The 27,706-nt window shown below is 35.7% G+C and overlaps 2 protein-coding genes across 3 annotated transcripts in view; one reads left to right on the forward strand and one right to left on the reverse strand.

Moving 5' to 3' along the window:
- Positions 1–4,424: 4,424 nt before the first annotated feature.
- LOC148957991 (ubiquitin conjugation factor E4 B-like) overlaps positions 4,425–27,706 on the forward strand; it is a 28,298-nt gene continuing 5,016 nt past the window's right edge. Inside the window, exons 1-22 of one of the 2 annotated variants that reach the window (XM_089114239.1) lie at positions 4,425–4,727; positions 6,760–7,128; positions 7,905–7,973; positions 8,412–8,484; positions 9,633–9,976; positions 10,331–10,431; positions 11,006–11,144; positions 12,038–12,121; positions 12,338–12,397; positions 13,197–13,313; positions 14,007–14,105; positions 14,843–14,956; positions 15,920–16,009; positions 16,675–16,780; positions 17,419–17,651; positions 18,541–18,671; positions 19,579–19,677; positions 23,195–23,312; positions 24,170–24,287; positions 25,161–25,287; positions 26,607–26,748; positions 27,248–27,382. In XM_089114239.1, the coding sequence (XP_088970365.1) occupies positions 4,704–4,727; positions 6,760–7,128; positions 7,905–7,973; positions 8,412–8,484; positions 9,633–9,976; positions 10,331–10,431; positions 11,006–11,144; positions 12,038–12,121; positions 12,338–12,397; positions 13,197–13,313; positions 14,007–14,105; positions 14,843–14,956; positions 15,920–16,009; positions 16,675–16,780; positions 17,419–17,651; positions 18,541–18,671; positions 19,579–19,677; positions 23,195–23,312; positions 24,170–24,287; positions 25,161–25,287; positions 26,607–26,748; positions 27,248–27,382 (2,892 nt within the window). In that variant the 5' untranslated portion in view covers positions 4,425–4,703. The remainder of the gene's footprint in view (positions 4,728–6,759; positions 7,129–7,904; positions 7,974–8,411; positions 8,485–9,632; positions 9,977–10,330; positions 10,432–11,005; positions 11,145–12,037; positions 12,122–12,337; positions 12,398–13,196; positions 13,314–14,006; positions 14,106–14,842; positions 14,957–15,919; positions 16,010–16,674; positions 16,781–17,418; positions 17,652–18,540; positions 18,672–19,578; positions 19,678–23,194; positions 23,313–24,169; positions 24,288–25,160; positions 25,288–26,606; positions 26,749–27,247; positions 27,383–27,706) is intronic. The other variant, XM_089114240.1, reaches the window with a different exon arrangement.
- Positions 19,670–23,157, reverse strand: LOC148957992 (G protein-coupled receptor 83-like). Its single transcript, XM_089114243.1, has 2 exons — positions 22,244–23,157; positions 19,670–21,096 (listed from the first exon to the last, which is right to left on the reverse strand). Exon 2 carries the CDS (start codon positions 20,723–20,725, stop codon positions 19,730–19,732), a length of 996 nt encoding a protein of 331 aa, XP_088970369.1. The 5' UTR covers positions 20,726–21,096; positions 22,244–23,157; the 3' UTR covers positions 19,670–19,729.

Below are 27,706 nucleotides of genomic sequence, written 5' to 3' on the forward strand. Positions count from 1 at the left end.
CCTAGGATACTGCCTGATAGGGGCAGCATTACCTGTTCCAATTTTATGGGTAATGACATCTGTATGACCTAAGGTGTTATCAAAAACGTCAGAATATTGTAACAAAGTTTGCAATAAAGCTTTACATTCATGAGGGAGTAGAGAGGGACTGAGAGACTTTTCCAACTCGTGTTGAATAGTACTGCGAGTGGAAGAAATGGGATTAGTGGTCACTGTGCATGATGTAATATCCTCTCGGGAAACTGGAGATGCAACAAGTGGGCAGAATTCACCCACATTCTGGCCTAACTGGTGAAGTGACTCTGCGTAGGCCTGTTTACATCGGTTTTTTTCTTCTAATTTATTCCATCACATTCCCACATTCTCACATCGCAGCACAGGCATCCTCTACGTCACTCTCATATCACGCATTCGCTAATCCCTATTGTTTACATAATCCTTGCCAAGCTATTCAATTTACTCATCACCTTTACTCGCCCTTCCTATTCTTTGTTTTTCTCACATCGTTCGTATGAATTTTAGATATTCATTTCTGTATATAAGTATGTTAATTTGTAAGTAGGTTCAGTTCAGAGTTCAGTTACAATCAAGCAACACACTGTTTCTCTCTCTGGCTCCGTGTTCTCTGCACGTAAAATAAGGCTCGCTGGGTTGGAAATGACACGATAGTCGATGGATGGATTTATTAGTGAACGAATCGCACACGACAATGCTCAATTCTCGTTTCACTAAACTGTGACTCTGTATCAAAGCTGGCAGTATTCATCAATGTACTGGAATATGTCTACTATTGGCCTGGCTGACTGAATAAGCTGGAGAGATATTACTAGGAAAGGCTTCATTATCTGAGACTGGTGTGATCATGCCTACTCTGATCTGAGCAACTCTTAGGTAACTGTGCGTCTACTATGACTTCAGTACGTCCTAGAATACAAATACTTTTGCTTAAGGTAATAGGGACAGGCCCTCTGGAACAAGACTGCATTAATAGGCAAGAACTATGTTTATCGCAAGTATGGTCATCTAAAGGCTGGCCTTCATGAGAACAAACAGGTATATCAGGGCTATTGGGGTGGAGGGGGGTGTCCCCATGAGCACCAACAAGAAAGTAGCCCCCCGGACCTTTATAGGAAAGATTTAGGTTATTAGAAGTTAAGAAATCCCAACCTAAAATACATTGCAAAGGTTGTAAAAGATGGTCAGACACTGAAAAGTTACCTGGGTACGAAAACGAACCACTTTCGGGAAAAGAAAGAAGAGCTTGCACTGTCCCTTGGACAGAGAGGGGCTGACCAGTGATGCCATAACATCGCTGCTGAGTGGCTTGTAAAACCTGTTTTGGCCTAAGCTGGTCAAAAACTTTGCGAGTTATGAAAGACTTCATAGAACCTGTATCGACTAATGCTTGGACTTTGACCCCACCCAGGGGGTGACCTTCAACCCAGCTACCTATTGAGGCACCCCTATGAAGTTTAAAGGACGCGTACCTGACTGACTTCCGCGTTGGTTTACATTATTTGCACATTTTTGTGAACTATGGCCCCATCCTATGCATAGATGGCATTGAGAGTCTCAAGGACAGTCTCTTGCAAAGTGACCAATCATGTTGCAGTTAAAACAACGCTGTTGACTCTGATTTCTTGATCGTCCCCATCCTCCTCCTCGGCGAATATTGAAAGACTCTTGTTGATTGCGTGGGCGACCGGCGCCAGATGGAGGCACAAGAGCGGTATGCAAGTCCTTCTGGTTGAGCGCAAGGGCGGCCACAGCCGCTGTCAGTTGGGCAATGGATGTGGCCAAGGGGTCCTCGGCGGAAGGGCTGACCGGCGTTGAGGTTTGCATGGCCTGCACGAACGAAGAATCGTCGCCATGGCGATGAACAGCACGGAAGCGTTGTCCAAGGTTGGGGTGGGGTTGTTTTCTAGAAGTATATGTGAAGGTAAACCGCGCATAAACTGTCGAGAGAGAAGGGCCTCTCTTGCTTCATTTTGTAACTCTGGGTTGGCTTTTGAGAGAATGTCCTTCAGCTCCTACAGAAAAAGTGAAGGGTCCTCCTGAGGGCGTAAAACACGCTGCTCCAAATCAGCAAAATAGTGCTCGCGATCCACGGCGGGACATAAAGCCTCTCGTAGATGCTTCGTAAGGTTGGCATACGAGTCCTTCTGATCAGCAGCCAAGGAATGGTAGTATGTTGCAGCCGGGCCCCGTAGAAATGCCGGGAAAACAGCAAATTTCTTTGTGTCATTCCAAGAGTTTGCCGCGGCGCAACACTCAAATTTGCGAAGCCAGGAGACGATATCACTGGAATCAAACGTCTCAGGCACAACTGACGAGGTCATGATCAGTTATATCGAGTGCTCAGCTCTGTCCCTTTGTCACCAATTTACCTTTGTGGGTCCGAGCAGAGAGAGACATAGAATGATCAAGACACTTGTACTTTGTAACTCAGATTCTGATCGTCAACCCATTCCAGTACTCTAACCCTTACTGATATATCCCTGGTTAATGTAGCATGTAATGACGTTAATGACGTAATGGGTTGTTGACACATACAAATAGGACAATGGCAATAGATCATTACAGAAACATCCTTTCTTGTTAACCTGTGCAGAGGCGAGGCAATTATTGAAAATCCTTTAACAAACCGTCGGTAATAGTTGCAAAGCCCCAAGAAACCACGAACTTCTGTAACACTGGTAGGTACGGGAAAGGTTTGCACAGTAGAAATCTTATCAGGATCTGGAGCAATGGCGGATGAAGAGAAGAAAAATCCAGGAAAATGTACTGAGAAATTTGCAAAGTGGCACTTGCCTGGTTTCAGTTTCGAATTGCCTTGTCGCAAGCGATCAAAAACAAGACGCAAGCGATTAAAGTGCTCATCGAGAGAGGAAGAGAAGACGATTATGTCATCAATATAGATCAAGCAAATCTTCCACTCAAGGCCATGAACCACTTTTAACCTCAAACGCTGAAATGTAGAAGGAGCATTTTTCAAGCCAAAACTCATCAAATTGTACTCATATAGGCCAGTATGAGAAATAAAGGCCGTCTTCTCCACAGAGACCGGGTGCATTGAAACTTGAAAGTAACCCGATAATAAGTCAAGGGTTGTAAAAATCTTGGAGCCAGACAAAGCATCAAGGGCATCATCTATCCTTGGCAGGAGATAACTGTCCTTCTTAGTTACCACATTCAATTTACGATAGTCCACACAGAATCTTCTAGAACCATCCTTCTTTCTCACAAGGACAACAGGAGAGCTCCAAGGACTCGATGACACCTTAATGATATCCTGTTTCAGCATTTTTGAAATGTATTTGTCAATTCCATGCCGCCATGTGAAGAAAAAAGGCTTTATATTTTGCATGTAAACTAAATCTCTATGATTTTTAGGGTGGTTTGATGTTTCAGTTGGGCTTCTAGAAGATAGATCATGGTTGGGGTGAATGAGTATTCTATTGGCAGAGTGAAAAAGAGCTTTACGCTTAGAGTGTTGTGTGCAGTGACTCAGAAGACGATCTTGAGGAACTTTGAAACGATAAAATTTCGTTTAGATGATCCGGTTGTTCTTTATGATGTCATTTATCAGTTAGTAATTAATAGCGCTGCATAGTTCCTTCAGACGACAATTCAAAAATTAGTCTCAACAAAAGATGAATTAAATTTTTTAGATGCCTAAATTTTAAGATTACGCAATTTTCTCGTGAAAACGAGGCTTGTGGCCCCCCTTAACAGACCATAATTCATTTATAAACATTTATGAAAGTGCAGGGGGACGAATTTATGTCAGGGCCTTTCTAGGGGATGCGACGCTTGCCCTGAAAGACTGCGGTAACAGTGAAAATATCTGAAGAGCAAAAAGAGAAGGCAGTGATTGCCTTTCGTTTTTTCGGATCGAATGTCGCGAAACTGCGCATCCTTCAGCGCGAACTTTTACCTAGTCGCTTTTCGATCTGCGCTTGAAAATGTTTGGTGAAATGTTGGATGAAATGTTGGACCGTTTGACCATGGCTGAAAATCCTCCGATATTCCTCAAAAATTTGAAAGTACAGGTCTGGAACACAGGCCACCAAAATTGAGCAGACTTTGCGATACTATAATGATTTTAAATTTATTTTCAAGAATTCAAATCGGTGCCGCCTTAAGTATCAGTTTTCTTTTTGCGCAACTCGCTTGAATTTTTTGCGAATCATTTTTTTTTTCTGCGACTCGCTTTAATTTTCGCGAATAAGATTTATTTCTGTGCGACTCGCTTGAATTATGTGCTAGTAGTTTTTCTGTCAGCGTAAATCAGTTTGTTTCAATGGGAATCTGTTTCGTTTGTATGCGAATCAGTTTATTTTAGTGAGTGGCGGTTATGGGCCATCGAACACACAGGAATGGTGTGGTCAGCAAGATACTGCGTGAGAGCGAGGCATATACATAATGACATAAATTTTTTCTTCTGCGTTCAACATCAAAGAGGAGCAATGGCAGAGTTCTTCAATTATGCCATTTGTTAGATTACTTTTCGGTGTCAAGTTTGATTTTTAAACAGGAAAGATGACTTAAAACAGCGCGGTAGCTATGAAAGAGTAAAGATATGCTGGCGACCAGTTTTAAAAGCGCAGCGAGTTCATCGTGAATTGTCCTATAAATCAGGCCGTGATTTGTCAAGATATTTACCCGATTACAGAAGTACATTCAAAGATAGAGAATTAGAAATGAGTGAATTGTCACAAGAAGAGGTTGGCACTTATGTTTAATCAAACCTATAGTTAATGCTTAGGATGAAAATTTGGGTGGCAAGTTTTAAATATAATGAAATCTTTAGATGACGCCATTATTGTTGTATGGCAGTATGAGACTATGATGCTGTGTTGTTTTGCCAATATTTTGGTAACATAATGAAACGGACAGAAAATCTATACATAATCTAGTAAGGGTGAATTTTTAGCAGATTTCATTCAAAGAAATTCCAAGGGTAGGGTATCAAATGCCTGCATCTGGGTATCTTACCTGATTACATTTTCTACCCTGTCATTTGTCCGCCATTTTTGTGGCCTTTGTTTTGATAATGAGAATGACGATGTTTAGAGAATTTTGTTTTTTGTCAGTATTTTTGGGCACATTCAACCAGACTGGCTAAACACTTGATCAACATGTAATAATTATACAGTAATTCACAAATATTGCCACAATTTTTTCTTATTTTTCAATTGAATCTATTCTATTTTATTCTAACATGTTTCATCTCCTATATTTAAACTCAAGCTCAAAATATTTTTCAGCAAACACAAATATTAGTTTCATTGTATTGACATAAAATACAGTTTCTAGAAATTTTAAAAATTAGAATTATAAGTAAGTCCAAAAAGGTCAGTTAGGTTTTATTATGCTGAAGGACAAATGAAAGAATCTCATATGAGCTATTTGGTCATGTGCCCTGTTTGATGTACTTAATAAGACTATGTTTAGATTTTAGTTTAATTGAACATAAATGACTGTAAAGTTGATTGATAAAAGCAGAACCTGTTACAAGGCACTGAAACAAGGCAAAAGAGCTTGGTATCACTAGTCATACTCATTACCCTCCCACTTTGCAGTAGCTGCTTCCACTGCTTCCATTGTTCCTAAAAAACTGAGCAAGCATAGAACAAGCACAGCGCAAAAATAGCACTCAAGAGTCTACCAAAGTCTAAGCTGGTCAAAAACTTTGCCAAAGTCTACCAAAAGTAAGCAAGATACCTTCAAAAGGAAAGTCTAGAAATTAATTAAGAATATGAAGCAACTGCAAATGATTTTGAGTCTTTAAAGGACCTATTTAGCCTGCTCTATTTTCTGTTATATTTAAGGAACACTAGTTTTATGTGCCAAGTCAATAGCAGGCTTAAGTGCTAGTTACAATAACCTAATTGCTATTGGAGCAGAGTAACTTTCACATGGGATAGGGGTTTGAGTTACACTACACAGCACCAATCAGGAACACAATGCTCTGATAAGCGGAGTGAAAATCACTAGCTCTGGAGGTGATACAAGAATCACTACAGAGTCACTCTGCAGTGGAGTGTTGTAGTGTAATCCAATGAATTTGATATACTCCACTTTGAAACAAATATTTTTCTTATTGTTTTCTGCTTTGAAGCATGTGGATCATTTGTGAACAATGACAATATCTGGGATTTTGTTGCTATTGGCTAATGCTCAACGAGAATCATCTCGAAATTTTTGTATTTGGATTTTATCCTTTCCCAATTAATCTCATGCATTTCATACATGATCTTACAAAAGCACACTGCATTGTGGATGCTACGCCTGTTTAGGTTTTAGAAATTATGAGAAATTTTTTATTTGCAAAGTTCATTGCTGTTAAGTGGGTAGCCATTTCGTCAATAGGCATAATAACACTCACTGTTTGGAAAAGGTTACAAAACACTCAAAGCAGATAAATATTTTCTATTAATTTGTTATTTTGCAAGTCCAAGAGCAACTAAATCTGCAACTTGACCAGATTTGGCCTCAAATGCTCTTGGTTATCCAAGGCTGTTCAGTGCTATTTCCTGAAGCTCTAGCTTATTTAATCTTCTTGTAAACTTGGCTTTTAAAGAATTTTAAATGTGTTTTTTCAGTATTCCATCTTAGCTCCTGTTGTTATAGATGTGTTTTCAATAGGTTTTGCATTTTTTAAAATTGAGCTGTATACCTTAGTCAAAAAAATTCCGCTGAGTTGTAAATTTTACAGTTTGGAACACAAGTAAGGTATCCTTTTGTTTTAACAAGGTTCGAAGAAGGCGTCTAGAACGTTTTACCAACAGTAATGCATCACCAACAACATCACAAACAGATGAACAGTCATCTCCCAGTACATCAACATTGCCTCAGCCAACCATTGATGTTGCTAGTGCTAGAAAGCGAGTTGCCAACAGCCCCAAAACGTATGGTGGATCTACCCCCTCATCAGCAGCTATCTTATATGACACAACACCACCAAGCTTTTCATCTGCTGATAGTGGAATTGCCACACAGTCAATGGAGATTGACAGCCCAGATCCAGACAAGGGCGAAAAGCGAACATCTCAATTTATGCTCACTCCACCCTCTGATGGAAAGTTCAAAAAACAACACACTGTCAAGAAAGTTTTGGAAAAGGTATCAGAAATTTGATTATCATATCTAAAGCCTTTAGAATATGAGTAAAGAAGAAAATATTTTATTGAAATTTTCCAATAAAGACATTTAAGTATATTTTATTTTCATGGTTCTTAGTTTCAATCTTCAACTCCTCACCTAAAACAGGTTTATTTTGTTTTATTTTGATTGATTTTTAAAATTTCAAATGAGTTAAACCACACATATTTTAATGCTCTGTCTTCGTATATAGACTTTGTATCAATGCCAAGGGTGGTACATTGCCAAAACTTTGTAAAAGTAGCAATGTATATTTTTCAATTTTTTATCATTAATAGCTTTTGAATGGCATTATACACTTTTGGATAGGGTTACAACATTATTCATTTCTAGATATAAGGAAATGCAAAAAAATAATTAATAATATTGATATTAAGATTAATTTATTCTATTAATTTATAATAGGACATAATTAGTTATGTTTCTTCCTTTTTACAACGAAGTAGCAAATCATTTCCTCATTGACAGTCAAGTTGTCCTCCAAATATTCTCAATGAAATTATTATCTAGTTTGTTTTTTAGGAAAACAGACATTTCATCTCAAGCTCAATTTTTATTTGGTTGTTTTTGTAGTCAAAGTCAATAGTAATTTTTCCAGACAAATATTCAAATGAAGTAAATGAATATGAAAAGTTTATTGATTTTATTGGAAATCAAACAATAGATAGATGCAAGTCAATGTGAAATATGTTTTTCTTATTTCTCACATTTAAGTTGTGTTTTAATTTCCTTAACAGGATTTGGTTCCTATGCAATGGGATTTCTATTCTGTGTCCTTGTGTAAAATTTTTGATGTCTCATTGAAGGTAATTTTTTTAAAACTCTAACTTTCCTTTTACTTTTAGTTAAATTTCTTTTTTCTTATATGATTTTACAGTTTTAATGATTTGACATGAGTCCCTTACATTTGGATCATTTGGTGCATTAGTTTCAGTTATTTTAATCATGTTTTACTCACATTACTGACACTGCATACTGTGTTAATTGTCTCTGAACCATATTTTAGGATTTTATTTGAAAACGTTAAATTTTGTCAATTTCCCTAAAAAACAAAGAAAAAGTTTGATTACATTTTTGAGAAACTAAGACACCCTGTTGTAGCTCTCCGAAACCATTTTAAAGATAATTGCCCATTTTTTGTAGCTCATAACTTTCTCCTTGTCAAATTTTGATTGCCATATGATATGATCTCAATAGCTATATCATTCTGCAATTAATTGGATTTTAAATGTTTTATATTTCAGCCACCAATTGTTGATTTAAATCCAGGCCACTTGTTGCATATTGTTCCTCAAATATATTCTCCTGATGGCAAAGGTAAGCTCACACTACTTGATGTTAACTTATTCAGTTTTTTGAAAGTTTGTCTCAGCTAGGCAAATGTTTTATAAACCGGATTAACCCATAATCATAAGCCTAATCTCATATTCATTTAAGATTCTGAAAAGTATAGTAGCTTTTGATCATTGTAAAACAGAATCATCGATCATCAAAAAGATTTTGTTTACCTTATCAGCTAATGCTTTATTATTATTATTATTACTATTATTATTATCATTATTAATTTACAATAAGTATTGATTTATTACAGTGTCTATGTATTAAACATACTGTGCTAATTGGGGACACTATTTATTGCTACCAATAGAAATAAAATTTCTAAGCTAAATTTATCTACAAAGTTTTAAAAAATGGTATAGGATATTGCCTCAACAGAATAACAACCTGAGAATATTAAAAAGCAGCCCAAGAGACACAACAAGTAATATATTTATCCCAAAAGACTGTACCCAAGTAAGGCTTAATCCCCAGAAACTAATCCCGTCCCTAGTACAATGCAACTACATGGATTGATAGTTTGTAACTTCTCTAGAATTTCATCTGATTTGACACAGTTGCTACTATGTTGTGATAGCAAAGAATATTGATCTCATTGCAACTTTCATAAGACAATTCACTGGAAATATCACTGCACTTTCCAAAGATCCCCTTTCGTTTTGCACATCGCAGTTTTCAAGTTCATCGCATTTTGCACATCGCAATGTTGTGCACGCTATGCTCCTTTATTTGCTACCTTCTCTTATCCTCTGCTACTTTATTCTTCCTCCCATCTTACGGTGATGAAAACAAAACTAAGGATGCTTTCACAATCTTTGGCCGGCAAGATGAATAAATGATTATGTTGTGGGGAAATCTTTGTAAAGCTGCGTTATTTTGTATAGATGTCTCAGCATATAATATGTTGGTATTTTTTAGGATTTTATTTATCTTTAATTGTAATTTTTTGAATTTTTTGTTCAAAATTGAATAAAGCAATTAAAATGGTATTTTGCAAAGTGTTTCCATGTTTTTGGAAAACAGAGAAACATGGAAGCAAAAGATAAAAGTATAGTTTTTAAAACAACGATTTTTTCAAACTTTCGCAAGGTGTTTTTGTTTAAACTAACATCATATTTATTCACCAGCACAAGAGTTTGATTTCAAAGATGTTATGCAGCAGATTTTGATGGAACAGCACCTTTCTGGGTCCTACAAGGAAATACCAGCTGATATTCCGTCACCAGACAGAGGTATGGAATCGAATCCAGCAATGCTGATATCCGAGTCACTCACCCAGCTTTCGTCACGTAACAACATGGCGGCATTGGCGACCGAAGATATGGTCGAAAAGTCACCTGTTACACAGAAAATATCAGTTGCTTCAATGCTGGAGACTGGTACATGCGATGAAGTATTTCTGAAAAAAGAGATACGATATATAATCAACTGTTATGATCGAGTTGGAACTGAAGAAAGGTCTTTTCCAAAGGTAAGTTACCTATGTTTGTCGTTTTATTAATGGCTTAATCGCTGTATTTGGACTAAAATGTAGCCTTGTGTGTAAGATAGATTTGCAAGTGCCGTGAGTGTTTCTGTCTAAGAATCAAAAGAAAATTGGCTTAGAAGGTATAAGAATGGCTGCGTTTTTATGAAATAACATGATACCCTCATCTGGGAGGTTGTATTTCTGACAACTGGTGATTCCATGTATAAAAACACTGCTAGCAACAATGATATTGCCAGTAAAGGCTTCTAAAAACTGCAAGTAGATGATACATAATCATTCATGTATTGTGGGCTTCCTTTCCTTTACACCCAAAATGTCAACCGTTTTATTCTTCAGCGTTCAAACGACCCCAAATGGAAAGAGTTGCTTCAAACTGCCTGTGGTGCTTGTATTTCACAAGCTTTATTCGTACTTAGTGGCGATTTTGAAGATTCAGAGTAAGTTTATCTCAATTATTTTGATATTTTGCAGAAATGCCGCGAACTCGTTCAAATTTCAAGAAGTTTAAATATCAATCTTTCTATGTTAAACCTTAGGTGAACATGTCTTACCCATGTATTTAAGTTTTATAAGATATTTCGCTGTCATTTTCTTGTCACACAAAGGGCACCAGTGCGCTTTATGGAATTCCATTTTTATACTTGTTACTACCTAGCATCCGATGGGACCAAACCTCGTAATTTCTACGTCTGGATTTGCAGAGAGCTGGCGATTCCCCTCACTCTAAGCTTCAGTTTGACGCATCTATAATACCTTCTGCCTAAGTCGAAAAATGAATTCTTAGAACTAACAAGTAAATTAATACCTTCGCATACGATTTCTCGTAAATAATTTTTGAAATGAAATCACATAACTGGAGTATATTTTTCCCTTTGAGTTAATATTTCACTTCCGCAATGTCGAATTGTTGTTGATGTTGCAATTTGCATTTGAAATATTTGCACCAAAGCTCATTGCGACCGACATTAATAGTATTTAATGTCATGTTGTCAAGCTGCAATTTTTTCACAGGATGATTATTCCTCGTAGAAGTGGCAACCGTTCTCCTCTCCTTTTCTTGCCATTTCTGTTGGAAGAACGAGAAGCATTTCCACGTGGCTTTCTGGCCGATTTAGTTCAAATGGCGCATTCAAATGGCTGTCTTGATAGGGTATGTCTTTCACATCTCTCACATGCCTTTTATTTTTTTCACATAATTTTCATATTTTTGTCGAGCTGGTATAGAAAACAATCAAGGTTTCTGAATTCATTCAGTTAGTTTAACATTTTTAAACATCTCTCTCCCTTACTTGAAAAAGAAAGCGCTCTTGTGTGAAATCAAGATTTGCATTTCTTGATTGACAAGGACAATTATAACAGTCATCGCCTCCAAATGTAAAACAGATTCTAGGGTATCATTTTTATTGTAGCTTATTTCTCTAATAAGAACAAAGAAATCATTACAAATCATTACAAATCATTATAAATCATTACAAATCATTATAAATCATTACAAATCATTATAAATCATTACAAATCATTACAAATCATTATAAATCATTACAAATCATTACAAATCTTTATAAATCATTAAAAATCATTATAAATCATTACAAATCATTATAAATCATTACAAATCATTACAAATCATTATAAATCATTACAAATCATTATAAATCATTACAAATCATTACAAATCATTATAAATCATTATAAATCATTAAAAATCATTACAAATCATTACAAATCATTATAAATCATTATAAATCATTACAAATCATTACAAATCATTACAAATCATTACAAATCATTACAAATCATTATAAATCATTACAAATCATTACAAATCAGGAAAAGCTTAGCTCCTAGCTAGTTTCATCTCTTTGATTTTAGCATTGACAAGATTTCAGCTTGGTTCAGTGACCAATACGTTGGTTTGGTACCGTGACACTGATGTCTGCCTGTGTGTTATCTGCCTCTCGTCATTTGAATAACAACTTTACCTGTCTCTATTATGATCCAAGTTTTTGATTGCACTTCAGTAATAAGAATTTTTTCGTTTAGATATTTTCACCACTGCTAATGGAACTATATGAGCGAATGAAGAACACGTCACTGGTTGATGAGGCATACAAGGCTCCCTTATTGGTCGGTAAAATAATAGCCCAGTGCCTTTTTGCACAGAATTCATCTCAATATACTATAACTTACTAGTTTTATTTTTCTAATCAACTGTCTCTTATCTTGTCGGTTGCTGCATTAGTAGAATGTTCTAGTACGTTTAGTAAGTTTGTATTTACTCTTGGTTGCTTTTTTTCTTTTAGATTATCACCATTTTCAGCTTTTGTTTCCAAATTTTTCTAGGCACTTTCAGAACTATCAGAAATCAGGTTGCCGTTATCAATTAGGCCCATCTGCTCCTTGGTAAGTTAGCTGAATCTCTCTCCATGTATAATTCAAATTGAACTGTCGTTGGATTGGGGAAATATTCGACTGCAAAGTTTACAAGCAAAACACGTGATATAACAAAAAAGTCTTTGATTGCATGCCTAATTTGGTTCTGTGCAGTTTTTATGATGACGCTGGTATGGATTCGTGGCGTACTTTGTCAAATTTATGAGCGTTGTCTTGCGGCGTTGTGCACATCAATGTGAACACTCTTAAAAGTTAGTTTTCGATCTATGTTCTGACGTTTTAAACTCTGAAGAGTGTCAGACGAAAAGCTTTAATTTACTAAATGTTTGCTTTTTTCAAAGCCATTTACTCTTAAAACAAATGAAAACAATAATTTTTACCAAACCAGGGTACAATGTTTGCAATGAAAAGCCACTGCATAGCATGGGAATTTGATAAAGCAGAAAACCGATCCGTAGTATAACAGCATCTCAGTGAACTTGGCTATACATCAGAACCAAGTTCTTTCAGTTTTTCCTTGAAAAAGATTTTAAAAAGCTGTGAAAAAATAAACGTATCCTTGAAAAGTGGCTTTGTTGTTGGAAGGAAAATGTGGACATATTTCCTACTCAAGGGTGTAAAGAATATATTTATAGTGTATTTCACTTGTTTAGATAGATGCTAATGTTCTGCAAACTCACTCTTTTTTAATGGTTTACATTAAATTGCACGATGCGTTTTTCATGTAAAACCCGATGCGTTTGATAGTCACCTCTTGCCTCCCTACGTCATTCTCTTCCTCAACTGTAATTGCACACTTTGAATGCAGCTTTCAAAACTTCCGTCCTGGAACCCAGAACCCATGTCCAATGCAGCAGCTAAAGAACTCGAGAGTCTTTCTTATTTGGGACCTTTCCTTCAGCTCTCTATATTTGCAGAGGATAATGTAAGTACTTGATTTTTTTGCTGTCTGTTTCTTTGTTTCTTTGTTTCTTTGTCAATTCATTTGTATCCAAAGAAATTGGAAATGTACTCGACGATGACTGTACGTGACTCGATAACTTTGAATCGTACACAGCTGATATCTGCTATCAGTTAATGCAGGGGTACCCAGCATTTTATATGATAGGCATGCAGAAGCATTCCATATGATAAGTCTGATAAGCATACAGAAACATTCCATGACGACAAAGATATGATCCCTGGTCACCTGAGACATGTACGCAATATCAGATACTCTTCAATTATTCACTCTATCCAATTCTCCGTGAAAATTAACGAAATCTGTATCACCTACCCTCCTAGACCCTGTGAACTTTGGAGTGCTCTCCCAACTTCCTGTTTCTCAGACTCCTGCTATCTATCGTTACTCAAAACTAATATTAGCAAACTTATCTTGCCTCCTTGTCTTCTTAATCCCTTCCCTTTTTAATGTTAGAAATTTGTTATTGGCTACCGGCCCTTTCCTTAAGATTATCGAATAACAAAATTTATGACCAAACAATACTACGAGGATTTCAAGAGTGCTATTACATATTCTGATATTTAAGTGAGTTAAAAAACGATTTAAATAGATAAATCTTGTGCCAAGTTTCGATTAATTTTACAGTAAAAATATTCCTTTCCCATAATTCTTTAGTCACAAGTTGCTGATAAATATTTTGCTGATGGAAAACCAGGACAAGACCACATAGGACTGATACACACAACGCTGAGAGTAGGCATGCAGTTATTGCGAGTGAGTACTTTGAAGATTGTGTATTCACCACAATGCGTATATTGCCTGTCTTGTTTTTCCTGCCCTTAAAAAACCTTTGCGTAGAAAGCAAAGCCATCTGATTGCAAATAGACTGGTGAAAAATGTTTGATGGGAAAGAGCCTGTGCTAATGTGCCTGTATCTCACCAAATTTGTAACATATTTAATCTTATTTGCATTTTAGAGGTATTTCATCCAGTTTTTTCTTGTTGTATATTCAAAATTAAAACATCCAAAGACAGATTTTTGTGAGGTCATCACATTGGAACACGATAGTTCTCCAGCCAAGCTTATGCACTAAAAGCTTATCTGAGAAATCTTACAGGTTTTATCTAGGAGTGGTTTTAGCATGTTTCAAACTGTTTTATTTTTCCGTTAACTCCTGCCTTGTCTTTTCAAATGTATTATCCTCTTTAAAAGATTTTAATTTTTAACATTTTTATTGTATTATTTTGATAACTTATGGATACGTTTTCTACTTGATCAGTTCGGAATGTTCGACGCAAATTCTGTATGAATCACACTATTCTGTGTATGAATACTCTACTTAAACTGTAACAGTTTTTAAAAATAAGCTTCGTTGACAAACCCATGTCTTTTAGCAATGCTACCTTCTCCCACTCCACGTACAACGAGGAATCTTTTAGCAAATTTGCCAGCCTGAATAAAAAGCTTTTGTAACGCATGTGTTCTAAAATATCAAACTTTCCTTAAACAGTCAGAACTGTTCAAAATCGTGTACAATAACTTGCTGAATCAAGAGAGCAGAGAGGCTTGTTTGCAATACCTTGCCAACATTTTGAATAGAAACAACAAGAAGTCGCAGCTTCAGGTATGCACAGTCAAATTTAAGTTCTATCAATGCAATACTGAGTAATATAGAGGCTGGTGTTGCATTGTAGCGTTTTGTAAAGAAGGTGGATGAGATATAAACCTCAAGGCTCTTACACTTCTAGGCCATGTCTTTCACTGCAAAATGAAGATATTGGATTTCGTCAGAACCTGTTTAAGTCCTGTTTCACTGACAATTTGTGCTAAGCTTTCTGTGAGCAACAAATATCCTCTCTTTTATAAAGTATTTTATGAGTTATAAATATGTAAAGCTTGCTGTGTAATCGACCAGACGATCAGCAAGTGGACATAAATTTGTCATTTTGTCATCTGACTGTCGTCATCATCTGACCGTGACGTGACATGACGTGACATCCTTTGCTCACTGGGGGTTGTATATTTCAATTTATCATGAAAAAGGTGCATTACTATCTTCTTGAATTTTTACAGAAGTCAATTTAGACATAAGAAAGCAGAAAGAATAAATAATGATTAAACATTTGTGGAAAAAAATTTGCTGAAAGAAGCATCTAAAAGCTTTGCCCTGAATAAGTTGATTTCTAATTGGTGAAGGAATTGTTTCCATTAAGGCAGTCGACAGATTCTAGAGTGGCTTAAGCCATCAGTCAATCCACATTGACCAATCAAAAAGCGTTATACCACATAGGCGCTTCTTGATTGGCCAATATTCCAACGGCAGATGACATAAGCCGTTTTGGTATCTGCCTATTACCTTCAAGCTATTTGCTGGCTCAGTTACAAGAGCACAGAGTATTAAATAAAAGCCAATAAATTACTATCCAAAATTTCCATTTTAGCTGCTAGATTTATTCATATCTAAGTATTAGCATGTTGCTAGAGTTGGTCAAAAAGTACTTTCTAGCATCATCCAAGAAAATTGTGCAGACCTTGGTACAAATTCTTTAGTCTTGATACCTCACTAATAAAGAGCATTTTCTTTTAGGCGGATGACAAGCTGCTATCAAAGGATGGACTTCTAATAAATCTGCTTTCAGTTCTTCAGCAGCTTTGTATAAAAGTTAGACTTGATAAGGTAGGTACTAAGAGGAAAGTTTGTGTATGATTTCAGGGATACCACAGTCTGTGAAGCAAACATTTACATTTCCGGAAAGCAATGGCTTTTATAAAAAGCTTCTTGCGTTGGTTAAATCATATTCTATCTGCAATATACTCATCTATAAGAGTATCTCAGCCATAAAAAGTGCAATTTTTTTATTTTTTCGATCGTCACTTTATTGTCACATTTTTCGATTAGTGTTAACATTCTTTGTTCATTCTCAGAAAATCGATGCCTGCTGTTTATCGTCAAGTCATCTTCACTAAATGGAAATCTGCGGGGCGGCGGCATCTTTGCTGCTTTTCGGCGGGCTGGGTGGTGTTTGGGGGCTGGCTGGTCTCTGGAGGGTGGTTTTTGAGGGCGGGGGCTCTCGGTTCGCTGGGGTGAGGGCAGAGTTACCATCAACTCTATGATATCATTTCCTTTTAGTTATTCATGCTGTTGTATAAATTATGGTTGACATTAATAAGCCTTGTGCTATTAGCTACGCCTTAATCAAGGAATTTATTATCATTATTATTCTTATTATGGACATTTTTTATTTTGTGACACTGTCAATTCTTTAAAGTTTGTTGGTTTACTATGGAGTCTTATTTTTGCTAGATAAAAACAGTGCAAATTGGTGTGTTCTCGTCTTGCAGGTTGATCATCTTTACCCTTTTCATCCAAAATGCAAACTTGACATGTCACAGTCTTCTCCAATCAGAGCCACAAAGGATGAAGTTGACAAGTGGAAGAAAAGTTTTGGTAAAAAGACTATTTCTTTCTTAAATACATTTAGACCGTGCAATACATTGAAGATATTCCTGGAATTCCAGCTTCAAAGAAAAAGAACAATGATGATAATTCACTAATTTCGAATACAATACTTTCCTTTCTCTTACAAATATATGTGCTTCTTGACACACATCAATTGAGACATGAAAAAACATACTTTTTATTCTAAACTAGAAAACTGGCTAATTTCAAATAAATAATTTTTTAATGGCTTATGATTAAAACAATAAAAGTTTTGTAGAAATCTGTTTCGTTTGAAACATAAGCCTGTGATTGTGATATAGTTATATTTAAAACTAAATAAGAACATCATTTGATATTTTGCAAGACAACTTCCAATTTGATGTATATTTACTGTGCATTAGGTCTCTAAACACAGCTTTAAAATTGAACTTGCTTTACAACAAGAACGGGCTCAGCTTGTGCGAAGAGACTCTCAGTTCAGCACTTTATAGTTTCATGAAGTTAACAACATGTCGCTTCATTTTAAAATATGCTTTCCAGTTTTAATACACTGGTTACAGCGTAACTGAAAAATATGCACTAATACACTTAACTATATGAATACTCTTTCAAGTATTATATTCTATATTTTGAATTTACTCTAGATAACAAAGCATGGGGTGAAGTGAAATTTCTAACCGAATGCTTCTTTTTCACCTTCCATTGCCATCACCTATCTATCATTCCTTGCATACGAAAATTTGCCAAGCGAATAAGGGCATTGAGGGATATGAATCGACTGGTGAACGAGCTTGAATCACGTGACTCTGAGTGGAAAAACACACCACTAGCTGCTCGTAACAGAGCATTGCTGAAGAAATGGAAGTTACAAATAAAGGTGAATTGTCATCATCATTAATTAGTCCTGTTTTTAGGACTCTTAACATATTTGAGCACACGATTACCATTATCTAGTGTATTGTTTGTTTGGTTTCTAAGACTGCTGGATAACAAGTTAAATTAAGATTTTGAATTCTAAAAACCATCAAAACATCAAAACCATTTTAATTTCTTTATAGGCATGTATCTTACAGGAGTGTTCATATTGTGTATACTTAAATGAAAAGATTCCCTTCTGAAGCATTGCAACTATCGGATTTCACGCATGCCCTATCTGATTCCTATCTGGTTAAAAGAGCTAGATCGTCACTTTTTAAAGCTTTGCCGACGATTATTATGCAGTTAACAGATCTTATTCACTCATAAATGACGAACTCCTTCTGTCTACACAATAGCAGTTTTTCTATTTTCATGCACATTGATCTGAGAAACAAAACAACAACGAAATCTTGTGATTTTACCATCAGACATCATCTATTAAAAAAACCCAGATTGTACCAAAAACGTAATCGAAACATGTATCGGATAATTTGCAGAGCTCGTGCATCGTCCAGCCAATCAGTTTTAAAAATAACATACATTGAAAACTAGAATGAAAATCGACTTTTATATTGACAAAAGAAGTTCTTTTTCACCTTTGGTCTCCATTCTTACTATTTTCTTTTGGCAAGTAACATTGTTTCGAACCTTTAAAGCTACTTGGTTGCTCAGTAGCTCATTTCTTTTTGTGATTATTAGCCTATTTCGACGTTTTATATTCTAAATAGCGTGGGAAGAAATTATTTGCTCTGTTCTGAGTTGTTGCTTTTTAAAAAGCCATGGAGTGTACTACCAAATACTCGTTTGTTTTTAGGGCCTGATTATAATCTCCTTTCTATGCATTGCAGAAACTCGTAAAAGAAGATGCTTGTGCTGAAGTAGTCATCATGGACGAAGATCTGCTTAGACAATGCTTAAGGTTTTACGGCACAGCTTCACAGTGGCTTCTTGGTTTAGCGACTGGGAAAGAAATGTCGAGGTAGTGCTTCTAATTAATCTTATTTCTTAGTTAATCCATTGCTTTGATGAATTTGATTGCAGCCACTTCCTTAAGGTATTTGTTGTTTATGATCAAGAGATATATATATTTGAAGTTCAAATCATGGCATTTGATATTTTTTTATTCTTATAGAAATAAATCTATTCTTGTTAAGAAGAAATAGCAACCCTGACGTATAAATCTTTGAATGATATTGCACCCGAATGTATTTTAAATTAATATACAAGATGTTCTAAATCAATAATCGTGAATTATGCTCAACCGATTCACATTTGCCGCTTCTCAAAACAGCTTTAGTAGGCAAACTGAAGTGACACCTTCCTTCGTTTGCCTTCAAACGGCTATCGAAAGACGAAATCTTTGCAATTAGCTAAGGATAATGTTTTCTTTTGACTCTTTGCCATTAGAAATTTTCATTTTTTTCCTTCTTTGAATAGAAAATGTTATTAATTTTTTCTACCAATATATTTTAGTTTTGTATTATCTAGTAATTTTGCTTCCAACACGTCGATTTGAAAAGCGGTATATGTACTGAACCATTTTACGTGTATAAATGTTATGACATGAAAATTTCAAAGTCAAATGAAAGCAAAGTCTAAGCGACCAGTTTAGATGACCTTGGTATTTATCACTGCGATTAAACTGTTTGCAACAAGCCTTAGGCTAGTTGGCAGTTGGCAATGTTAAGCAATATTATTGAAGCAGTAGGTTTTGCATAGATTTCCAGAAATCATCTCAGTGCTACTTAGCTAACATCGCTATATATTTATGGTTTGCAAGTTTACGCAAAAAGCTACAGCTGCATGTAACCATTAATTAAACTACTCAAAGTAAAACTAAGCAGCTCAGTTGTCATCAAGATAAAGTCGCCTTTTTTTCGTTGTAGCCTATCGCTCCCTTTACCCGAAACTGTTCCAACGCATTTTGGTGCAATGCCGGATTACTTCATTGAAGATATTGCAGAGTTCCTTCTGTTTGTTGACATGTGAGTAACTTCCAGTTCTACGTCAGAGTCTTTCCAGTCTCTTCTTAGTAGCCTATGCTTTCTTGACCTTATTCCTCAGTGTCTTGTTATTAGCAGGAGAAACGCGTCGCATTGATGAGGACTGGAAACCCCTTCGCATTTCAATTAATGCCTTAATCTCTTTTCTGAATTCTGTGCTGAAAATCAGGTATGTAAGTGGCGTGTTACAAAATCCACCGAATATAAACCAGGCCATTAGTGGTTGGATGACTGACTGGTCGACTTGATTTACATATTTTTCTGGGTCGTGAACTCTGGCAATGTAGCCAGCTACCCATGGAATATAGCACAGAATGCTTCCGATTGTGATACTTCGCAACATGTATATTGCGTTTTTGTTCCTGCGCATTTTGTTGTTGAACTTGCTGGAAGTTTGGACATGTGAGCAGCATGACTTCATGCTTTTGCATAATCTGCGCGATGCTTTTGTAGAGAGTATAAAAATGATAATACATGGAAGAATGATAACCAGCATCAGAAACAATGTCTCTATGACCACCTTGACGATACCCCGGTGCGGCAAAACTGAGCACTGAGGTTTACCCTGTATCTTTATAAGACCAAACTGAAAAAAATAGGGTTCTCCACATGCTATAAAAGCTCCTATCCAAAGAGCAGCCAATACTGTTTTTGTTTTACGCAAAGAAAACCAGCGATTGAATGGCTTCATGATCAAGAGGTAACGCTCGATTGTGAGAAGGAGAAGGGTTATTGACGTCACAGAAAATAGCATAACATCTAGTTTATTAAGAATTGAGCAGGCTAGGATGCTGTATTTCCATTGGTCACTGATGACATAAGCGTAAATCCAGGTAACATACATTGCCCAGGTTTTATTGATATCGCATATTGCAAGGTTGACTATAAGCAGATCACCGCTATTGAATGTCTTTGACTTAATTCGATGCAGCTTTACTATAATAGCGAGAGTATTGCCTACAAATGATGCAATAAGCAGAGGAATAACAAGAATGTGTGTAATGATGTCTGCGGAATTCTGCTCTGCCATCTGGCCCAACTTCCGTCACAGAAATGAACGAAACGTTTTCTTTTTTCTCTTTTTGAAGACCATGGACGATTCGCTTTATGAAACGGTGGATGGATTGTGCTGAAAAAACACCTTTATCTAGAATCTATTAAGTTATTTGTTCAGATCCAGATTCTGTTATATGAGATCAGATCCTGTTAGATTGTTTCTTCTAATACAGATTCTGTTAGATTATGTATTCTTGTTCAGCTTCTGTTAGATTATGTGTTCCGATCCAGATTCTATCTCAAGCAACAATAAGCAGAGGCTAGGTATATGCCTTTGAACTCAAAATACAGAGTAATGTGAGCCAATGCATTCTCCTTCATCATTCATTCAAGTCTGGTTGCTCTCTAGAATTAAAAGGAGTGATTCGTTAACTCGCTGCTGTCTGAAGGTAGTAAAAAACTGCCATCTTACAAGAAGGGTTTAAACTCTATTTCAATTTAATCATTGCACAAATTGTCTTTGAAATAACGTTTTCAAAAGGACTATGAACACTAAAAGAATTGAGAAAGAAAAACTTGATGTAAATAATTCTTTTTCACTCTTTTATTTTTAACACATTACACTTACACATTTACATTTAACATTTACAGTTCGATATGCAAGTCTTCTCTCCCTCTACCTCTCCCCTTCGTTATTGTAAAGCGTTACTTTGGATCCTAGAATGACCTTAAATTGTGAACAAGAGTTACTGACTAGAATGGTTATAACGTGTGCTGCACTTTATATTTCGTTTTATGCGGGTTTTGTATGCTTTAATCGAATATGTTGCCTTGAAAAGTGCATTTGGTTGTCGGTTAATCAACTAAAAAATGCCAATCAACATCATAGTCTGTTTTAATAGAAAATGTCACTTCGTAATCACAATATTGTGTCTAGCAATGACCAGTTTGTCTTCTTCTAAACTACGGCAGTTGTTATATTTCTCTCATTATAGTTTTTAAAAAAATTGGTTTCTAGCAAATCCAACAGGAACGCTGCTGTTTGCAGCCAAACCCTTTCTTTAAAACCTTACATTCTTATCTTTGCTTCTTTGATAGTTGATTAGAATCATGCAATTGCGTGGCGCAGGTGTATTTGGATTGCAGCATGCGTTGTTCTTTATGTAGTTCTCGCATATTAGACAATAAAGTGCATTTTGCTTGGAATATACAAAGCTCTAGTGCATTGCTTGTTTAAAACTTTGATGGTTTTTAAAATTGTTTAAGAATCCTATGTAAAGAATAGGCTGGTTTTTATATTCAAATAACGGACAATGAGTCATTTTGGAAGTTTCTTGCGTTGCATAGCTTTAACAAGAATTTAGAAAGTGTACCCTTTGTACCTTCCATTTTGTATTCAGCCTTGCTAATAAACGAAGACTATTTGACTACATACTACATTGTTTAAATTTGTGTACTATTATAACGTGTATAGACCGTCGACTCGCTTTAACTGAAGAGTTCAATAAGCTATGACCTCTCTCGAGCTGTGCAAAGTTAACGAGATACGCACCTGATCTCTTACCAGCCACTGCTGTTTCGGTTGGATGATTTCAGTCTTGCTGGCTTGACGGGGAGTGAAGAATACTCTTCCTTAGAGTGTACTGTCTTCTAGGAGAACTTCTACTGTCTTCTAGGATCTTCTGTCTCTTGTATCTGTACCAATTGGACACCTTGTTCACATCCACTTTGCTGCTACGAATGACTCGTCGGCCTTGCCTAGCATTATAGCATCGTTCTCAAGCAGCCTTTTGACAATAGATGCAGTCCATTACCATCTGGCTGCTTATTAAGTTATATACCATCAAGATTGAAAATAAGATCGTTCTTTTCCACGTGACATGATACCATTTCAATCAAGCTTTAAACCTACTATTTCCGGACATCCTTTGAATGAGGAATTAAGCTTTTGTCTGGCATTCTTCGAACACTGAACGCATTATAAACCTTTTTATTGATTGGTCAATGATTTAATCAAATCATTCTACAAACTGTGAACGTTTTACTTAACGGAGTCTATTTTAATGCACCGGGTCTCCTGAAGCTGTCTTTGTTTAAGGATGGTTTTGCTCTGCAATTTTCTTGGACAAATACGCTCACGATATCACAGATTCTTTTTCCTATATTTGCTATTTGTGTTAAAGAAACCTCACTATTCGAATTAGTTTGTTGTTTTTCTGTTTTGCATGTATGACATACAATTTCTTTGTACGAGAATCGCCTTGGTTTGTTGATTTCAATGTCGCTTTACTAAGTGTTTTGCTTTGAAGATGTTGAAACCAATAAGACAGCGTGTAGTTGTGTTTTAAGCGTTTTATACACTTTTTGATTAAAAGGGCTCGATTATTACAAAACTCCTCTTTTAGTTTAATGCATTAAAATATTTATTTTTGTTTGTTGAGCTAGTTGTGTTAAAAATCAAATCAAATAGAATCTCATATACCTATTCTTTATTTGCTTGCAGACATGCGCCGCAGGTTCTTGATGACCCGTGCATAGAAGACTTCATGCCGTTCCTCGTTGTGTTGTTATGCAATTACAACTATATTGCCAACCCATACCTAGCCGCGCAGTTGATAGAAGTGAGTCGCATTCAAAGTCTTGAAATTTCCTTGAACTATCGACAGGCCACATTTGCTCTCTGCACGTGGCTGTAAGACAGTGCATAACAGTATTGTGTAATTAGTTCTTTTAGCTTGATCATTAGAGACTGGATGCAAACATTATATAAGATTTGCATAGAAGCCTGGTACACGTGAGATTTTTTATTGTGCTCTTTATATAATTTGAGAAGCTGCTAGAAACGCACTTTTATTAAAAAGATATAGAAAATAGATCTTCAGGCGTCTAAAATGTTGATCTAGTGGAACTTTTACAACTCTTTACTTTATTGTGCTCTCATGTAGCGATAATTGTTTATTGCTAACATAACAGAAAAGAGACAAGTAAAAGGCGAGTCTAGTTGACGTTAAGAACGTGAATGTATGATTAGCTATATCTTTTTCCCTGCCTTAAAGTTGGTTGAAGTGAACTTAATCGGAATTTATCTTTCGTGTATTAAAATGCAAGGAAAATGCTAAGTTTCGACTAAAAATGATTAGGTTGACCGTAAAGTACTTTTCTGCAGCACTCCTCCTTTGTTTGGTGAATATTTATCGGAAAAAATGTGCCGAAGAGAAAAGAACTTCGCTTTTGTTTTTTCTTCAACATAGAAGTCCGTTACTCACTACGTTCCGATATACATATTAAAATCAAACCAAGAGGGTGCCAAGAAAAGGGCTACATTTGCCTGCTTTATACTCCATGTCCTAGTCCAAAGCTGGTTTGTTTTTATGTGAATAATTTTTGCAGAAGTAAGCTTGGGAAAGCTTGTTATTTGATTGTGTCTTGCTCTTTCTGCTGTCTTGGCTTTCAATTTCTTATCTTTTGCGATTTTCAGGTTATTTTTGCCGTGGACCCCAGTGTCCAGGCACGTGCCAAACCCTTCTACGATGCTATTGTTTCTTACCCAATTGGAGAGCTGCATTTGGCACCGGCTTTAATGAAATTCTACGTTTGTAAGTCATGTTGAAACATCAGTTTTAAACATTAAATAAGATTTAAAAAGTTTCTGTGAATATTTGCCATGGATGGATCTTCTTATTTTTCTGTTAACATGTGATCGGTTTTAAACAAGAAAAAAGTGACCCTTAATGACAAATGAAATAGCGCATGTACAATTAAAAAGATATCCATTTAGCTTTCGTTGTACTTACCACACATGGCGGCAATTTCAATGCAGAAGATAAACTTTTCCTTAAGCATTATATAAGTTGACACGTTCTTGATCGTTTCACTGTTTCAACACACACTATTTACTAGTCTGAATCATTCAAGAGTACTCTGTACAAATTTGCTTCATTTTCCCTTGCTTTTTATTTGTGAGATAGTAAAGTATGATAAAGAATTAAACTTTATTCAAATTTATCCAAATTTATCATCACTTATTAAGAAATTAATATCATTCTCTTCATTACTCGACCTTAATGACTTCTATGGTATTCTTTACAGAATTATATTCTCTCGTTAACACTTTTCACTGCTTCTATCTGAAATAGAATTCAGTAGCATACAGATATTGTTAAAGAATTATTTTTATGCAGAAAATTAATAGTTTTGTAGACGAAACAAAATGAATTAATTACATTTCGTTTCTGTCAGTGTTTACGATCTATTAATCTATTTTGTTTCATTTGCCAAGTATTATTACCACCTATTTAGCTGCCTATATATGTTGACATGGTAGCAGTGATGTAAGATTAAATTAGGATCTTCTAGTACAAGTTAATGACCTGTATAGCATGTTTAGATTTTGTGAAAACAAATAGTTTAACTATGATTTATTTAATCGAAATTTTGTGCTCCGTTTACAAAATGCTTTTTCCTTGCAGACGTGGAAACAACTGGATCTTCGAACGAATTTTATGACAAGTTTGGTATTCGCTATCATATTTCTGTGATAATGAAAGGGCTTTGGAAGAGGCCAATGCACAAGGCTTCAATCAAGCAAGAAAGCAGGTTTGTCATTTAGATAATTTTTCAGATGTTATCAAACTCAGATGTGACGCAGATTGCACCGTTAATGGCCATTTTGCTAACAGTAGAGACATATTTTCTGTCAACCGTTTCTCTTCTGTTCTTTGTCCTTCGTTTTCATTTTCTCCATCAGTTCTCACTCTTTCGGATCTTTTTCCTGGAGAGTTATCTTTTTCTCCATCAATTTTGTTTCCATAATTAGTTTTTCTTCTCAACGGAACAACCCATCAATGTTTCTTCCTTAATTAAGAAGCTGCCTTCTGTCAAGTTTCTTGCTACAATCAAGCGTCTTGAAGCATTCAATCATCCTCCTTCACGCATCCTTTCTTCCTTAACCTTATCCGGTCATACTTGTTGAGTTCATTCCTTAACCTTGACCGGTCATTCTCGTTGGGTAATTATGTTTTCTTTTAGCCAATCGCCTATTCTCAGCGTTCTCTTATCCTGCTTAATTAACCAGTTTGTTATTTCTATCAGACTTATAATTTCTTTATTTCATCAGCTTTCCTTCTTCTCTTGACCATACAACTTACTCTGTCAATCTTTTCCATTTTATTTCTTTGCTTGTCTTCATTTATCTTTATTATTCCAACCTCAAACTTTATCCTTCTGATGCTCATATCTTCTTTTATAAATCTTCCTTCCAGGCTTGGTCAATATTCTGTACTTTTCTATTCTACAACTTTACTTTCCTTTTGAATCATTCCTATTCAACTTTTTGTTTCATGTGCATTTTCCGTTCTCTCTTAATCGTTTTTTCTCTGTCATTCATCTTTTACACTATTCCATCTCTTTCTTCCAACTTTCTTTCCTCTTTCCCTCCGCCTTCCCTCCTCTTCCCAAGATTTTTCTTAAACCAATCTGTTGTTGTCAGTTAATCTTCTTTCGTCAGTCAGTTTTGTGTCATGATTGATTTTTTCTCGGGTATTCTCCCATTTTTTTAAAATTTCTGGTTCACGAGTTTTGGCCAAGTTTGTAGTTCTCTTTTCTATTTTCAAATTAAATTAGTATTTGTATTTTTCAAGAAACCATTTTTTCTGAAAAGTTATCAAATCATGCGAACAATAGTATTTTTGTAATTGTATTTGTACGAAAAATTTTATCATATCAACAGCTTTGATCTTGTTCTCTTATTTTCATTTTCCAGGTACTATTTGAGATTATAATCTAAATATGAGCTCATAGATGGGCATAAAACCTGTTTTGCTTAATAGTAAAGCTATCGTAACTTTCTTTCTGATGAGTATTAAGTAAATTTAAATAGGGCAAACTTACTTACTGTTTTTTCTAATTGTCCATAGGACACCAAATTTTGTCCGTTTTATAAATATGTTGATCAACGACCTCACCTTCTTGCTGGACGAATCATTGGATACCCTGAAGAACATCCACGAACATCAAGAGCTGATTGCGAATGCTGCTGAATGGGAAGCTTTGTCTCGAGTGGGTTTTTTTCATTTAATCAAACTTGAGTTTTTGGCTGAAATTATAAGAAATCTTATGCAGCAATCAAAAATATAGATTAATTCCTAGCCAGTAGACAGCGTAGTCAAGACAGTCTCTCGCATACTTAGTTCTAAATAATGGTTTTCGTTGTAAAAATGCCTCTAGTCAATGGACACAAATATAAGTGATGTATATCAATGCACAATGTGTTTAGGACAATATAACAGGAACTCTGGGACTCTTGCCCATGAAGCTTTTGATATATAACCTTATTACAAGCCTGAGTTGTTGATCTTGTGTGCATAGAAATATATAGATGTTTCTTTCTCTGGGCTGACTTTAATTAAACAACTCTGTTGCCATAAGTGTTCACTCTGTTGAGCTTAAATGATACTACCCTAATATAATCAGAAATTTGTACTCTATTTTACTCGCTAGATTTTTTATTTGGTCTGTTTGTTTAAAGACTGGAATATAATGCATTTATTTGCTACAGGAATTGAGAACCTCCCGTCAACGTCAACTGGCTACAGATGAACGGCAATGCAGGTCATACCTCACTCTTGCATCAGAAACCCTTGGAATGCTGCACTACCTGACAAAAGAAATACCGGAACCATTTCTTGAAAAGGTGACTAAGATGTTGTGATATAATACATCTCATGTTTGCTTGACGTCACATACGCTGGGTTGTCTTGCTGCTATTTAAGCGAAATTGCTTTGTAAAGAAGTGCTTGTAAGGTTTTTAAAGCTCCAACTGTCATTGAGAATAAGAACTGTTTCGATATTGTTAAATTTGTTGGTAATCTTTAGTACATAATGTGAAGAAGTGGCATCATCGGTTCAAATTTAAGCATACGGCCTAAAGCAATGTTTTCAAAATTCCTTCTAAAGAACAGTTTAGGTTATTTAACCACCAGTTTTTGTTTCATTTTGTTTCCAATGCATTCTATAT

This window comes from Rhopilema esculentum, chromosome 19, assembly GCF_057945365.1.
Source record: "Rhopilema esculentum isolate cy_ngs chromosome 19, ASM5794536v1, whole genome shotgun sequence".
In the NCBI taxonomy this organism is placed as follows: Eukaryota; Metazoa; Cnidaria; class Scyphozoa; order Rhizostomeae; family Rhizostomatidae; genus Rhopilema; species Rhopilema esculentum.